Below are 16,687 nucleotides of genomic sequence, written 5' to 3'. Positions count from 1 at the left end.
TTTTTTCTTCCCCTTTCTTTTTCCCTCCCATTTCTCCCTGTAAATAAATAGATTTATTATTATTATTATTATTATTATTATTTCTTACTCACCTCTCCTCATGTCTCAAGGTGGATTACAGATAAGCGAGAAGAAGGATGTAGAGACCAAGGTCACTCATGTGAACTGGTCTTCAGTCAAGTGATTTATTTATTTATCGTGTCAGGAGCAACCAGACATTTGTATTACATTTTTAACAAAGCAAACAAACAAAGCAAACAAACAGACAAAACACAAAGTTTGCAAACTTGGTAGTTGATTCAATGTCCTTTGACCAGTGTCTGGCCACTTGGAGTGCTTCTGGTGTTGCCGCAAGGATGTCCTCCATTGTGCATGTAGCGGGGCTCAGGTTGCATTGCAGTAGGTGGTCAGTGGTTTGCTCTTCTCCACACTCGCATGTCGTGGATTCCACCTTGTAGCCACATTTCTTAAGGTTGGCTCTGCATCTCATGGTGCCAGAGCACAGTCTGTTCAGCGCCTTCCAATTCGCCCAGTTTTCTGTATGCCCAGGGGGGAGTCTCTCATTTGGTCTCAGCCATTGGTTGAGGTTTATTTATTTATTTTATTTATTTAAAAGTTTTATATACCGGCCTTTTCACCTCTCTCGAGGGACTCAGACCGGTTTCCAACCATAATATCACATACAATCAATAAAACATCATAATTCATATTACAGTAAAACATTAAAACAGCAATTACAATCAATAACTACAATGGTCAGTCGTCAGACTAAAATCGTTGCTCATCATCCTCCATCCATATCTCAGGGTGTTGGCTCACTTCTCGAATGCCTGTCTCCAAAACCAAGTCTTCACCTGTTTCCTAAATGTCAGGATAGAAGGGGCGGTTCTGATCTCCAGTGGGAGAGAGTTCCAGAGCCGAGGGGCCACCACCGAGAAGGCCCTGTCCCTCGTCCCCACCAGGCGCGCTTGCGAGGCCGGTGGGACCGAGAGCAGGGCCTCTCCAGACAATCTTAATAATCTTGATGGTTCATAGGGGAGAATATGTTCGGAGAGGTAAACAGGGCTGGAGTCGTTTAGGGCTTTATAGGTTAACACCAGCACTTTGAATTGTGCTCGGAAGCTAATTGGCAGCCAGTGGAGCTGGTGTAACAGCGGAGTGGTGTGCTCCCTGTACCCAGCACCCGTTAGTAGTCTGGCTGCCGAGCGCCGGACTGGCTGGGCAGTCTTCAGAGGCAACCCCATGTAGAGAGCGTTGCAGTAATCTAAACGGGATGTAACCAAAGCATGGACCACCGTGGCCAAGTCCTACTTCTCAAGGTACAGGCGCAGCTGGTGCACAAGTTTTAATTGTGCAAAAGCTCCCCTGACCACCGCTGAAACCTGGGGCTCCAGGCTCAGCGATGAATCTAGGAGAACTCCCAAACTGCGAACCTGCGCCTTCAGGGGGAGTGTAACCCCGTCCAGCACAGGCTGTAACCCTATGCCCTGTTCGGCCTTTCGACTGACCAGGAGCACCTCTGTCTTGTCTGGATTCTGGGTTTGAGCCTGCCACTTTTGGATTCTTGCTTGCTGGGGTGTTTCAGCGAGTGTCTCTGTAGATCTTAGAAAACTATTTCTTGATTTAAGTCATTGACGTGCTGGCTGATACCCAAACAAGGGATGAGCTGGAGATGTCACTGCCTTGGTCCTTTCACTCTTGGCTGCTACTTCCCGGCAGATGTCAGGTGGTGCAATACCAGCTAGACAGTGTAGTCTCTCCAGTGGTGTAGGGCGCAAGTCAAGTGATGTAATGTTTAGCTTTATTAGCCAATTAATGAATAGACTGCAAAAGATGCTAATAGAGGGATGCTGTGAGCCAATGAAATGTTCGAATGCCACACTTTCCTCACAATACTGTCCCAATACGTTGTCCTGGAGAAATAGGTACATAATCATTCATAATATATATTTGAAGAAAATACAATGAATAGGTAAGGTAAGAAATAATAATAATAATAATAATAATAATAATAATAATAATAGAGGCAGGTAAGAAATAATAATAATGCTGTGAGCCACTTTGAGCCTTCTGTAAGGGAAGGGATTGGGATAGATACTGATATAAGGTGTGTACCTTGTAGCCAAACATCATCATCATCATCATGAACTTTATTACTACTACTACTACTACTACTAATAATTTATTTATTTATCGTGTCATCAGCAACCATTGTATTACAATTCGAACAGAGCAAAACAAACACAGAGATTAAAAAGAAAAAGAAAAAGAAAAAAAAAACCACACAGATTTTGTAAATTTGGTATTTGGTTAAATGTCCTTTGACCAGTATCTGGCCACTTGGAGTGCCTCTGGGGTTGCTGCAAGAAGGTCCTCCATCGTGCATGTGGCAGGGCTCAGGGTGCATTGCAGCAGGTGGTCAGTGGTTTGTTCTTCTCCGCACTTGCATGCCGAGGATTCCACCCTGTAGCCCCATTTCTTAAGATTGGCTCTGCATCTCGTGGTGCCAGAGCGCAATCTGTTCAGCGCCTTCCAAGTCGCCCAGTCTTCTGAGTGCCCAGGGGGGAGTCTCTCATCTGGTATCACCCATGAATTGAGGTGCTGGGTTTGGGCCTGCCACTTTTGGACTCTCGCTTGCTGGGGTGTTCCAGCGAGTGTCTCTGTAGTTCTAAGAAAACTATGTCTTGATTTAAGTCGTTGACGTGCTGGCTGATACCCAAACAGGGGATGAGCTGGAGATGTCTCTGCCTTGGTCCTTTCACTATTGGCTGCTACTTCCCGGCGGATGTCAGGTGGTGCAATACCGGCTAAGCAGTGTAATAATAATAATAATAATAATAATAATACATTTATTACATGCCTTCTGACGATGACATTTCCCACACTGTCTTTTTCAATAAGGTTATCCTTTTTTTTCAAAAGTGAGAATAGTTTTGAGTAATGGATTGGGCCTCCACTTGGACTGGGGATATAGGGGTGCAATGATGATGATGGTGATGATACTAATAATAATGATATACATTTATTACCTGCTCCCTGGCAATGACAGTGTATCATTTCTCCATACTGTCTTTTTCAAAAGCGAGGCTAGTTTTGAGAGACGGATTGGGCCTGCAGTTGGAGAAGGGATACAGCGGAATTTGGGTTCGCCTTTGCAAAGGTGAATGTCCCTAACAGAGCATGTCTTTCTTTGCCCGGAAGGATGGCGGGACACAGAGAATGAGGGCACGCCCTTGGTGTATGTCCTGCTGGCCACACGATGCCGGACTGGGCACTGCGAGGAGTTCTGGGTCTACAAAGGGAGCCACGCCGAACACGCCGCTTTCCTGCCACCCGGCTTCCAAGAGAACGGTGCTTCAGTCTCGGTCTCCGTCTTGGTCCAGGACCAGCTTGGCGCTACCGTTGTGGCCTTCAACAGGTGAGGGGCTTCCTTCCCACAGAATTTTGCAAGCTTTCCAGGTATAGCCATATTTTGCATCTATAGCAGAGCAGAGTGCTGGGCCCATAACCCCATAGGACTATTTGGGTATCTATAGCAGAGCAGAGTGCAGCATAACCAGTGCTACATATGACCTTATGTTAAGGAAACGGGATACTTTAAAAAGAGATAAAGTTCAGGTAACACCTCAGACAAAAGAGTAGATAAGCAAAAGAAAAAGTACCCTAACTTTGAGTCCCTAATGCTGACTCTTGTGTAAGGCATCTGGAGAGGATGGCAAATTCATCCTTCAATTGTTCTTCTTGCTGGACTCTGGAGGGAATGAAAGGATCTTTATGCTGTCTTGTGTTTGAACAAAGATAGATGGATAGATAGATCAGTTCCCAGTGTATCGGGGTGAGGGTTACCATGGTGCTCTTTTTCTCCATGCAAGGAGTGTGTGTTGCTGCAAACAGAGCTCTGATGGATTGCTTTCTTTCCAGCTCCATGGCCATCACACTGCCCATCGTCCCTGAGGGCTTTGGCACCCTCCCGCAGTGGCTTTCCAACCAAACCAAGGTGGTTCTGCAGGGCCTGGTGAAGCAGGGAGACCCCCAGCAGGTCATTGAGTTCACCTTGGCCCTCATCACCATCTTGAACGAGGTAGGAAGCGGCCGCCCAGCCTCTCCCTGGCCACGGTTGGCCTTTGGCTTCTCAAGCACTTGAAATAATATCAGGATTTCTGTGTTTCCCCCTTCCCGACTGAAGTATGAGGGCTCCATGCATTCCCAACCAGAAGTTGAGGGTGATGACCGGCTCCGGGCCTGGATGCGGAGGAACATTACAGAGACGCTGGTCTCCTTGAACGTCAACACAGTGGACGACATCCAGCAAATTGCCGCAGTCCTGGCCCAGTGCACGGTAGGCCCTTTGGGGATCGAGGCAGGGACTTGGATCCTTGCTCCTGTTGACTTGAACAGAAACCTGTTTGCGGGGCTTCAGGCATTCTTGTGCTTCCCTTTTGTTTCTTAGCAGCCTCTTTCAATAGCTGACCGTAGAATTGTGTCGGAAGATATAGAGACTCTTGGAAAAGTCTTCTGCTTAGAAATCTCTAAGTCCTCCACCATGAATGGAATGAATTTCATTAGAAGAACTTGACATTCCTATAGAGAACATCTATTAACCATGGAGTCTCGTTGCAGAACGTAGAGACTTCCAAACAGAACATATTAATAAAGTCTGTGACTAAACATATTTGCAAGAATCTGACATGCAAATGTGTAGTGGCTACTTTATGTATGTCTTAACTGTGGAGTCCCATACTCTGGAAGAGGCAAGATAAGGATGATGACAATAACAATAACAGTTCAAGAAATGAGAAATCTAGGGCACTGCTCCTTAAACTGTGGGTCCTGACCCCAAATGGAGTCCTCTTGGCTCAATGTCAGGGTCCTGAAAAATTTTGCAACTGAAAAGTTTCTGAATGCACCTATTGGCTATTTAAGGCATTGACACGAATCTGTTACATAGCGTTTGCGGTGGACCTTGCAAAAAATGCTTCAGTTGTATTCCATCAAAGAGGAAATCAGCCCGTTTAGCAAGCCTTGTTATTGCTGATTTGTTATTGATCAAAGTTTGAATGTTATACACATTTTATATACCTGGGGTCACATGAAGAAGCCCTGGTCTAGGGCCCTTGTTGATCAGCTTGCTTTGCTTTGCTTTGCTTTACTTTGTGCAGGTCGCCAACAAGGCTTTTGTGTGCCGGGACTGCCTGACGAAGACCTTGGAGAAGCTGGAGAGCATGATGCACATCCTGCAGGGGGAGACCACACATGGCACCATGACACCCACCGCCATTGCCGACAACATCCTCAACATCATGGGTGAGTCCTGGGGAGGATACACTCTCTCGGCCTCGGAGGAAAGCCAAAGCAGCCCTCTTCTGAGCATGTCTTGCTCGTGTTGGGTCCCCATGGGTGGGATATTACCTCAACATACCCAGAGAAGGAGACATGAGAACGATGTCTCAATATCTGAAAGGATGTTTAAAGGAGAGGGAGCAGGATTGTTCTCTGCTGCCCTGGAAACTATGACGCAATGAACCCATGGGTTCAGGTGACCGGAAAGGAGATTATTAGGAAGAACTTCCTGACCATAAAAGCTGTTCAACAGCGAAACTCTCTGCCTCAGAGTCCATTGAAGGCTCATTCTTTTGAGGCTTTTATGCAGAAGCTGGATGGCCATCTGTCAGGAGTGGTTTGATGGCAGAATTGGGCTGGACTGATATTGTATTACTCTATAACCCGCTAATGTCCATAAAGTTGGATGGCCATCTATCAGGAGTTCTTTGATTGTGACTTTCCTCCATGAAGGAAGAATGAGGGTCTCTTCTAACTCTGTGATTCTGTGAGTCAGAGGCTAGATGGCCATCTCTTGGAAGGGATTGGAATGATGCCTTCCTGCTTGGCAGAATGGGGCTGGACTGGATGTCCTTTGGTGGTCTCTTCCCACTCTACATTTCTATGACTCTTTCGTTTGCATTGCTGGTGCAGCCTTGACCACGGCCTTTCCCGCTTGCCTTTCCAGGGGACCTGATCCACTTGGTCAACACAGCCTCTCGGGAGCCAGCCCCTCAGGAGCTGTGCAGTGGCCAGAGCCCTGTAGAGGTGGCCTCCAAAGCCTACGCGCTCTCCTCTGACCTGATGCGCATCCTGATGAGGTCCCGGGTGCTGAATGAGGAGCCCCTGGCACTGGCCGGCACCAACATCACCGCCACTGGGAAGCGGGCCGACCCGCTGGGCCTGCTGTGCTATGACCAGGATGACCCCGAGTGCCAGTTCTCCCTCCCGCCGGCCTTCAACTCCACCTTCTCCGACCTCTCGGATGTGGTCCAAGTCATGATCCGTGTGGACTACAACCCCTTCCCCTTTGGCTTTGTGGCCAACCACAGCGTCTCTTCAGAGGTGGCCTCCTTGGAGTTCCAGAGCCACAATGGGACCGAGATCCCAGTGGGCGCCTTGGAGCCAGAGAAGGCCATCACCGTCATGGTGGCTGACCCTCGGGAGAAGGACATCATCGCTGGGACCGTCATCATTGAGGAAGCGGGTTCGGTGAGCGCGGCCCTGAGGGTCGAGAGCAGAGATCCCGAGGCTGGGCTCTACTTCCAGGTCACCTTCAGCGTAATCAATGGTAGGTACACATCTCCAAGTTACACTTAAAATACATTCCTGTTTGCATACAAATTCAACTTAAGAACAAACCTACAGAACCTTTTTCGTAACTTGGGGACTATCTGTATGCATATATAAATTTGGTGGACTAAATTATGGATGCTGATATGAACCATGGATTAGTAAGTATTGACTTACCAATTAGCCATTGATTGAATGCCCTGAGCCCATCTCCCTTTTTTTAGTCTCCATTTGAGTAGATCCATTGAATCAATGGAATCAACTTATTGTGTAATCTTATTATTATTATGTTTATTTATACCCTGCTTTATCTCTCCCAAAGGAAAGTATACTCCTGTATAAGTTGAAGATAGGTTTCGGGGTCCAAAATTATGGGTCTCAATATGATCCATGTATAGGTCTAGACTACGCATGGGCAAACATGAGCCCTCCAAGTGTTTTGGATTTCAACTCGGACAATTCCTAACAGCCTCAGGTGGGAAATGTGGGAGTTGATGTCCAAAACACCTGGAGGGACGAAGTTTGCCCGTGCCTGTTCTAGACTTATACATGAGTCTATACAGTCAGTGTTGATGTACTAATTGGCTGTTGATTGAGTGGCCAGTGATTCCCTTTTGATAATAATAAGTATGCATAATACGAGGGTTATTCGGGAAAGTAAGGTTACAAGGCACGTAGCTCTCATGGGTTATTTCTCAGGAGAAGTTGGTATCACTGCCATGTAGTGGGAAGCCAGGGGAAGCGAACAAGCAGTGCCAGTCGTCAGTAGCTCACCGACTGGCATTGTGGTGAAGTTTAGAGATGAGCATCCTCATTCCATTTCCCTCCAAGTGCAAAGTTCTCACTGTAATACACTACCTAAATACTAAGGCCATGAACACTGCTGCAATTCATCACAAAATCATTTCATTTTATGGAGAGGTCGTAATGTCAAGACAGCATGTGACAAAAATGGGTATGGAATTTCCTTGTCGTGTCATCTGTGAAATGCGCACCTATGGGTTTTCCTGTGCGCCTGCGCAGCAATCCGGAACGTTCTAGAGTTTTAATCAATTTTTTAATGATTATTTTAAGAATATATGTAAGCCCCGCCCATCCCCCCCCCCCCCCCCCCCAGTATATATGCCGCCAAATGCGGCTTGGCCGGTAGTTCCTTTTTCCGCGCTAAACTTGCAGCATCTACGAACTTCTTCTCTGACTTATTTCACCTATTGGACTGTTCTTCCTCTATTGCCTACCTTCTCCACTCCGACCACGGACCGGCTGACGACTCTTTTCAGGCTAGAATATCTTCCCTTTATTTTATTTAAAGAGAAAGAAAGAAACTGCTCAGCCTGTGGAGGTAATCTCCCGGAGGCTGATAGGCATACTAAATGCCTCCTTTTGTTTGGGAGAGACTCAAAACTTGGGAGAGACTCTGCTAAAGCCCTCCTGTATGAATGTGCTTTGCCGCTGCAAATTGCTCCCTTCCTCACCCAGTCCTCCCCTTTGCAAGAGCCTTTTCAGCCTCCCTCCCCACATGCTGGGGATAGGCGTGACTCAACTACGGCAAGTGCTTCCCTAGCGGAGCCAGCCGCTGGAAGAAAGAAAGAGAGAGAGAGAGAGAGAAACAAACCCTCAAACAAACCATGAGGTGTGCTAAATCAAAGGAAAAAGCAAATAAATCAAAAAAGGGATGGCAACTCACTGGCACTCAGCCCTTGAGTCCCCCTGCACTGGAACCGTGAGGTCTGCTAAATCAAGGAAAAAGCAAATAAATCAAAAAAAGGGATGGCAACTCACTGGCACTCAGCCCTTGAGTCCCCCTGCACTGGAACCGATGCCCCAGTTTTCCCGGTTCCATACTCCAGTTACAGGAGCCTCCCCCAACTATCCTCCAAATGGAGGATCCCTCCCCCCTCCTCCCCCTTGAACTCTTGGCTCCTCATCTTGAGCTAGAAACTCAGCCTACAGCCAATCCCCCCATTTCCCCCCCTCCCCTTCCTGCCTCTCAGCCCTCCCCACCGCTTTTCCCAGACTTGCCAGAGTCCCCGGTACCGCGGGAGACTCCTCCCTCCATCCATCCCATTTCATCAGCACAGCCCTCCCGGCACCGCTATTGCTCTCCCTCTCCTCTGCCAAACCATCCCCCATAGAATCATAGAATCAAAGAGTTGGAAGGGACCTCATGGGCCATCCAGTCCAACCCCCTGCCAAGAAGCAGGAATATTACATTCAAATGTAATATTACATTCAAATCACCCCTGACAGATGGCCATCCAGCCTCTGTTTAAAACTTCCCCCATCCCTCCTCCCAAGAGGGCACATTCTCTCTCCCCTGATCACTATATATCACAACAAAGGCTTCAATGCTCATCCACCGGATAAATACCACAGCCCCCACATGCACCTCCTACTGCCACACTCTCTCATCCTCCAGAAGAACAAACTGAACCAGAACCTCAGCCATTTATTCAGGATCCCCTCCCAGACCCTGACCCCTCTCCCCAACAGTTAAGAGGATTTCAAAAATTCTCAGCCCTCCTAATAAGACTTGCCAGAGCCCTCAACCTTTCTGCACTAGAACCATCAGATACAATTGCAGACCCATGTCTCTCCTCTATTTAGCAACAAACCCCCACATCCCCCACCACTGTGTTGCCCACCTTGCCCTATCTTCTCAAAATTTTTAAGAATACAGGAGCTGCTGTGCCTATGGTTCCAGCAACTCCTAAAGGAACAAAAATAATAATAATAATGAAATAAAATTTAAATATTTTTTTATTGTATTGATCTCTCTTCAGCTTCATGGCTATCTAAGATGCCCAAGCAAACTCTATACTAACTGATGCTCAACCAAAGCCTATACAGAAAAACCAGACTTTCCCTTCTAATAAAGAAAAAAGAAAAGAAAAAGAAAAAATTGCACTCCATGACAAATAAACAAATAAATAAAAATATTTATTCCTCAGCATGCCTTTTTGCATGCATAGCCCATTATGGAGCCTATATGAGTGTCTATAAACTTTTCTATGGAACAGAACCTCTCCTTATCTAGATTTACTATCTCCATCTGGACAACCTTTGGCTAAAGCCTTTAAACAGGAAGCTCTCCTGTTATCTGGCCTTCAAAAGACCTTGCAAAGCACACAGCTGACACCTCAGTCAAACTCATAGCAGGCTCAGTGGCCCTTCGTCGCCATGCCTGGTTTCGAACTGCTATTTTTTCCCTATCTCAATACACACTTATTGGAGACTTCCCAATGGATGAAGCAGGACTCTTTAATCCTGAAACTGACTCACAACTACAACACTAACACAAGATGAAACAAATAGTCTACAAGTATGGCCAGCAGCCATACACCTACCAACGCCAACGCTGGGGCTCTTATTATTACCGTCCCCAATACTACAACAGACCTTTCAACACTTCCTTCTATAGAGGATGGCAAACACCATATGCCCCCTCTACAACTTTGACACGACCTCTTCTTCCCTCCAGAGGTCAGTACTGTGGTATCAGACTCACTAACAACAATAAACATCATTTTTACTATAACGTTAACCACCCCCCTTCCCCACTCCAACTCAACCACTTACATATTTAGACAGACTACATTACTTCCTACCGGCTTGACAGCCTATTACTACAGACACCTGGGTCCTGGACATAATTGACGGGGGATATGCTATATAATTTGATACCTACACCCCTGTAGGAAACATCTTCCTCACCCAATCCTTCCATACCATCTGGAAAGAAATTAACTCTCTACTTCACAAAGGAGCTATTTTCCCCATACCATCACATGAAGCCACCTCTTGTTTCTTCTCTCGCTACTTTCTAGTAGACAAAAGAGATGGAGGACTACGTCCCATTTTCGACCTTGGGAAACACCACGTAAATTCCGCATGGTCACTCTTCCCAACATACTCCCCTTCAATCCAGAGGAGTCTTGCCTAGCAAGGATGCTTACTTTCGCATCACAAATAGACAATCACATTTCGCTTATCACAAGGACCTTGGCCTGGTCATAAACCAAGAAAAATCTCTTCTCTGCCCAACACAACACATCCAATTCATACGAGCTGTCATAGACTCCAGGATGCAGAGAGCCTTCCCCCCAGGAGACTGCCTCTCCAACCTACAATGAGCCATCTTCAACCTCCAACGCTCCCAAGCTCCTCCGCTTGGGCCATCCAGTCTATCCTTGGCCACATGTCTTTTACTACCAACGTCACTCCATACACCCCTTTTTGGATGAGGTCCCAAAACATTTGATCCTCTCTGCGACCCCCAGTCCCGGGTCCTACACTCCCCACACAGTGTCCTCCAGTCCCTATCATGGTGGACAAAAGAGTACAATGTTCAATCGGGGATGCCATTCATTCAACCCCGTCCTTCTATGTCCCTCACAACAACCGCTTCCAACTCAGGCTTCCAACTCACTCAAGGACTTCGAAGTTAGTGTCCATTGGTCCCCTCAGGACCGCCATTTTCCACATCAATACCCTCGAGCTGATGGCGGTGGAGAAGCTCTTCATGCTTTCACCCGCATTATATCCAACCGCATGGCCCAAATTGTAACTGACAACACTGTGGTCAAATATTATATCAACAAACAAGAGGGAACACGCTCACAAACACTACTCTGCATTTCGACACGCTTATGGGGTGGTGCATTCAGAGAAATGTCCTTCTCACGACCATTCACCTCCCAGGACAGGACAATACACTCCCTGAGCAGATCATCCAAAAACAATCACGAGTGGCACCTCCACCCCAAACAATTCAAACCATCACACTCAATGGGGCAAACCCAAGATAGATCTCTTTACATCACCACTAAACAATCACTGCCCTTTTACTGCACAAGACTCCGCCCCCATGCACCCCCAGGCTGTCTCGGAAAAATCTTCCTATTCCACTAGACTCCAGGTCTACTCTACCTCCCCCCCCCCCCCTCCTATCCCCAGTCATAGCCAAAATAATCCAGGACAACTCGGATTGCATGCTAATCACCCCTTGGTGGCCCCGGCAACACTGGTTTGCACCACTCCTCCAAATCTCCAACAGGGAGTTTCTCCACTTCAAACCAACTCCGGACCTTCTCACTGTAGAGAACGGACTGGTACTTCACCCAGACCTCCAATCCCTCCGCATGACGGCGTGGATGATCAGACCGCATTAAACCAATCCAAGGAAGTATCACGTATACTCCTCGCTGCCCACAAATCAGCAACCAAAAAGTCCTATAACTATAAATGGTCCCTCTTCAAGCCATTCACAGAAACATCTGGGCATAAACCAAATACAGGCCCAATACCCATGATATTAGATTTTCTAGTCCACCTCTCTGATAAGTGCTCCTCACTCTCCTCTCTAAAATGTTACCTATCAGCCATCTCATCGTTTAGAAGGAAATTGGGTTTACCGTCCCTTTTTCAAAACCACTTAATTCAATTGTTTCTCAAAGGTTATAAAAACATCCACCCTCTTACCTCCTTTCCCTCCCCCCAGTGGAGTCTGTAATTAAGTTTGTCACAACTATCAAACCACCTTTTGAACCCATGGCCTCCAATCATATTCTCACCTTTCATGGAAGACGGCATTCCTGGTGGCCGTCACTTCCACCAGGAGGGTTAGCGAGCTTACAGCCTTCCGGTCTGACCCACCTTATATTAGGTTTCATGAGGACAAAGTTGTTCTCCGTACCGATGTTACCTTTCTCCCGAAAGTAGTCTCCTTTTTTCATATGTCACAAGACATAACTCTCCCAGCCTTTTTTCTTAACCCATCATCTCCCCTTGAAACTGCCCTTCACTCCTTAGATGTCAAAAGAGCTCTCTCCTTTTATTTCCATAGGACATCTACATATAGAAAATCCCCTAAGCTCTTTTTAAAATACAGGAAAGACAAATTAGGCTACCCTGTTACCTCTCAGGGGTCAACCCCTTGGAGTGTCTCAACATTCCGCCTAGCCTACCAATTGACAGGCAAAGATCCACCTACTCACCTGGTGGCCCATTCAACTTGCTCTGTGTCCACCTTCCAGGCTTTTTGGCGATGAGTGTCTCGTGAACAGATCTGCAAAGCAGCTACCTGGTCTACACCATCTATTTTTCCTTCTCACTACAAGTTGGACATACAAGTGAAAAAGGACGCCGCCTTTGGCAGAGCTGTTCTCTTTCCTGTGTGGCATGACCCGCCTCCAGGCCAGTAGCTTGCTAAGTCACCCATAGGTGCGCATTTCACAGATGACACGACAAGGAAATATAGGTTGCTTACCTGTAACCGTATTTCTTTGAGTGTCAATCTGTGAAATTCGCACAACCCGCCCGTCCTCCCCACTTGTCATGCCTCTAACCTGGCTGCTGTTTAGCGCCGGGGAACTACCGGCCAAGCCGCATTTGGCGGCATATATACTGGGGGGGGGGCGGGGGATGGGCGGGGCTTACATATATTCTTAAAATAATCATTAAAAAATTGATTAAAACTCTAGAACGTTCCGGATTGCTGCGCAGGCGCACAGGAAAACCCATAGGTGCGAATTTCACAGATTGACACTCAAAGAAATACGGTTACAGGTAAGCAACCTATATATATTGTGAGACCATGAAGAAACTTCGTAGAGCTATCCAAAACAAACGTCGTAGGATGCTGACGGCGGGAGTCTGTCTCCTTCATGGTAATACACATCCGCACACGGCTCATACAACACAAGAGTTGTTGACTTGTTGGGATGTTTTCAGCCACCCCTCTCATAGCTCGAATCTTGCACCCAGTGACTATTTATTTATTTACAGTATTTATTTTCCACCCTTCTCACCCTGCAGGGGACTCAGGGCGGATTACAATGCACATATACATGGCAAGCATTCAATGCCAGTTAGATATACAACATATATATTCCAGCTGTGCCCAAGCTTTTCAGGCTTCATGAGGGTATGCTCAATTCCTGCTTGATTCCGGCCACAGGGGGAGCTGCCACTTTGCTGTCCATTGTGACACTGAGTCCTTTGATGGAGTACTTCCTCATTCTTCTGCATGCTGCTGGAAGGTTTTATGGCATCGTAAATTAGTTAAATTAGCTTCCCCGCATAAAGCGGTACCTACATTTCCTACTTGATAGATGCAATGGTCTATCGGGCTGCATAGGTCAACAGCAAGCTAGACTAATGTCCGGAAGTTCACTCCGACCCAGGCTGGCTCTGAACTCATGACCTCTCGGTCAGTTGTGATTTAATGCAGCTAGCTCCCAGCTGGGTGTGCCACAGCCCAGTTTTCCACCAAGGTGTTCTCTAAATTGAAAGAACACCTTGGTGGAAAACACTATTCCGATGATGACGAGGTGAAAATCGAAGTGACGAACTGGCTGAAAAAGGCAGAGGGAAGCTTCTATGACACAGGCATCAAAAACCCGTCCCACAGATGACAAAACCTATTGAATTGAATGGTGATGTGGAAAAATAATGTAATACCTATGCTACAATCCATGAAAATTTTATTAAAATATATTCATTCTTGATATTTGTAAAAAAATCTTGTAACCTTCCTTTCCGGATAACTCTCGTAATAATAATTAGTTTCCATTTGAATCAATCAGAGCAACGTACTGTATATACCTGTGTTATTACGGTGTGCTGATGCACAGATAAGCAGCCTCTCTCCTCTCCTCCTCTTCCTCCCTTTGATCAGAGCGCTATGTCTCCAGCGAGCAGCAGCCATCCATCGCCGTCTGCTTCTTCCCGGCGCCCGAGCCTGGTGTTATGCCAAACTGCACCGACACCAAGGAGATCTACTTGGAGGACATGAACCGCAGGCCTGAGGGTGACCACCGGCAGTACACCTTCTTTGTCTCCCCCTTGTAAGTCCAAAGTGAGGTGGAATAATCTTCTGAACAGGGGCACAGACAGCAAAACAAACGCCACAGGGGTATTAATTCTTCCCTATAGTATCTAAAGCGCAGATAGATAGATAGATAGATAGATAGATGGAGTTACACTTTAAAAATGTCCCTGTTCCGACTTACATACAAACTCAACTTAAAAACAAACCTATAGAATTGATCTTGTTTGTAACTTGGAACTGGCTAAATGCAAAGAGCAATAGTAGCTTGTGTCATTCTCCTACATTGGCTGGGCTGTGATTGCAACTCTGTCCCATCCCCATTGGTCACCTGCCTCTCCCTTTCTCTTGCCCTCCGTTTCTGATCACCTGATTCTCCCTCCAGGACAGAGGAGACCGAAAGGGAGTACTTCTTCAACATCACCAACCACTTCCTGTGGTCCCCGGTGGAGGTGACATTGGGCCTGTATGGGTCGCTGTGCCAGTATTTCAGCCCGGAGGAGATCCGCTGGAAGACGGAGGGCCTGGTGCCTCTGGAGGGGACCACGCCGGAAAGGGCCTTATGCTTGACCCGCCACTTGACCGCCTTTGGGGCCAGCCTTTTCGTGCCCTCGCATTCCCTCCAGTTCCTCCGGCCGGTGAGTGCAGGTGTTATTGCCCAACACTGGGGGTCTCCGCTGCCCTCACAAGGAGGATGGGTATTTCGGTGCAAAAATGCATTGTCTGCACCAGGTATGAGCAAACTTTGGCCTTCAAGTGTTTTGGACTTCAATTCCCATCATTTCTAACAGCCGGTAAGAGTTGAAGTCTAGGTGTCTTAGACTTCAGCAGAGTTGAAGTCTTAAGATATCTAGAAGGCCAAAGTTTGCCCATGCCTGATCTACACTGTAAAATAAATGCAATTTAACACCACTTTAACTGCCCTGGCTCAATCCTGTGGAATTATAAAAACTAGACTTCCCAAGATTCCGTAGCCTTGACCCATGTTGGTTTAAGTGGTACCAAGCTGCATTAATTCTGCAGTGTAGATGCACCCTTGGGATCCTTTTTGCAAATAAAAAGTGCGTCCCCCAAGAGTGCAAAAGTGCCGTTGTTCCTTTCACTCAGCCTCCTGGCCCCGGCTTCAACTACATCGTCCTGCTGACTTGTGCCGTGTGTTTGGTGACCTACTTCGTGGCAGCGGTGATTGTGCACAAGCTGGATCTGATCGACATCAACCGCGTCGGGGTGATTCCTTTCTGTGGCAAGAACGGGCTCTACAAATATGAGATCCTGGTGAAAACCGGATGGGGCAAGGGCTCAGGTGAGCAAGCACAATCCGAAATAATCATAACACCTTGTTGAGAAAGTCTTCCGAAAACTGCAATTTTGCAATTTGAGGCTCAATAATCTGCAGGGAAAAGGAAATTCACAGCATTGTCTGCAGTCTGTATATTGTCTGCAAAACAGAATTCCCAGGAGAAAAATTTCTGTTTTGCAGAAAATAGCCTTACGACAAAAGATGCTTTCCTTCTTTATTGCACATCTGGCAACACACAGAATGAAAAATACTGGAGGATCAACAGATTCCTAGGGATATCAATTGCACAGTTAATTAAATCTGCAAATGTGGATTCAATGTGATATTAATTAAACCTACTAATGGGTAGACCAGGCATGGGCAAACTTTGGCCCTCCAAGTGTTTTGGACTTCAACTCCCACAATTCCTAAGAGCTGATGGGCTGTTAGGAATTGTGGGAGTTGAAGTCCAAAACCCCTAGAGGGCCAAAATTTGCCCATGCTTGGGGCAGACTCTCAGTGAACCCATGACCACAGTGGAGATTGGTCAATGCTGCGTAAAGGTCGTTGCTGGTTGCTTGAGAGTATTAAAAACAGGCCTAATGTATACTCCATGCCATACTATGTCATGCCATAATCTCTGGATTGACTTGATATTAAGATTGCAATAAAGTTGTGGAAAGGAATGGAAATGCAATAAGAACAAATGTAACGCATTACAAAAAAAGTTTGTGAATGCATCATGCAATAAAATGAAATTTCTTTGGTGTTTTTGCTGGTTGCTTGAATTTTGGTTAAACGAGGCTGGCTCTACACTACCAGTTTTGGAATACACTGAATTGGGTTATACCGCAGTATTAGTCTCATATACATTCTGCATACATTATATGGCAATGTAGATCTAGCCTTAACGGCATTTTAATTCTGCAAATGTTGAGCTGCAGCGAAGAAAGATGTCCGAATCTGAC

General features: G+C 46.5%; 1 protein-coding gene across 1 annotated transcript in view; it reads left to right on the top strand.

Moving 5' to 3' along the window:
• PKD1 (polycystin 1, transient receptor potential channel interacting) overlaps positions 1 to 16,687 on the top strand; it is a 106,208-nt gene that overhangs the window by 64,099 nt on the left and 25,422 nt on the right. Inside the window, exons 19-26 of the mRNA XM_060785804.2 lie at positions 3,202 to 3,418; positions 3,922 to 4,081; positions 4,187 to 4,339; positions 5,160 to 5,304; positions 6,008 to 6,610; positions 14,291 to 14,459; positions 14,826 to 15,078; positions 15,548 to 15,743. Coding sequence (XP_060641787.2) covers positions 3,202 to 3,418; positions 3,922 to 4,081; positions 4,187 to 4,339; positions 5,160 to 5,304; positions 6,008 to 6,610; positions 14,291 to 14,459; positions 14,826 to 15,078; positions 15,548 to 15,743 — 1,896 coding nt within the window. The remainder of the gene's footprint in view (positions 1 to 3,201; positions 3,419 to 3,921; positions 4,082 to 4,186; positions 4,340 to 5,159; positions 5,305 to 6,007; positions 6,611 to 14,290; positions 14,460 to 14,825; positions 15,079 to 15,547; positions 15,744 to 16,687) is intronic.

The sequence above is a fragment of the Anolis sagrei genome, chromosome X (genome assembly GCF_037176765.1).
Source record: "Anolis sagrei isolate rAnoSag1 chromosome X, rAnoSag1.mat, whole genome shotgun sequence".
In the NCBI taxonomy this organism is placed as follows: Eukaryota; Metazoa; Chordata; class Lepidosauria; order Squamata; family Dactyloidae; genus Anolis; species Anolis sagrei.
The sequence above is the reverse complement of the archived record's forward strand: the minus strand, read 5'-3'. Positions and strand labels throughout refer to the sequence as shown.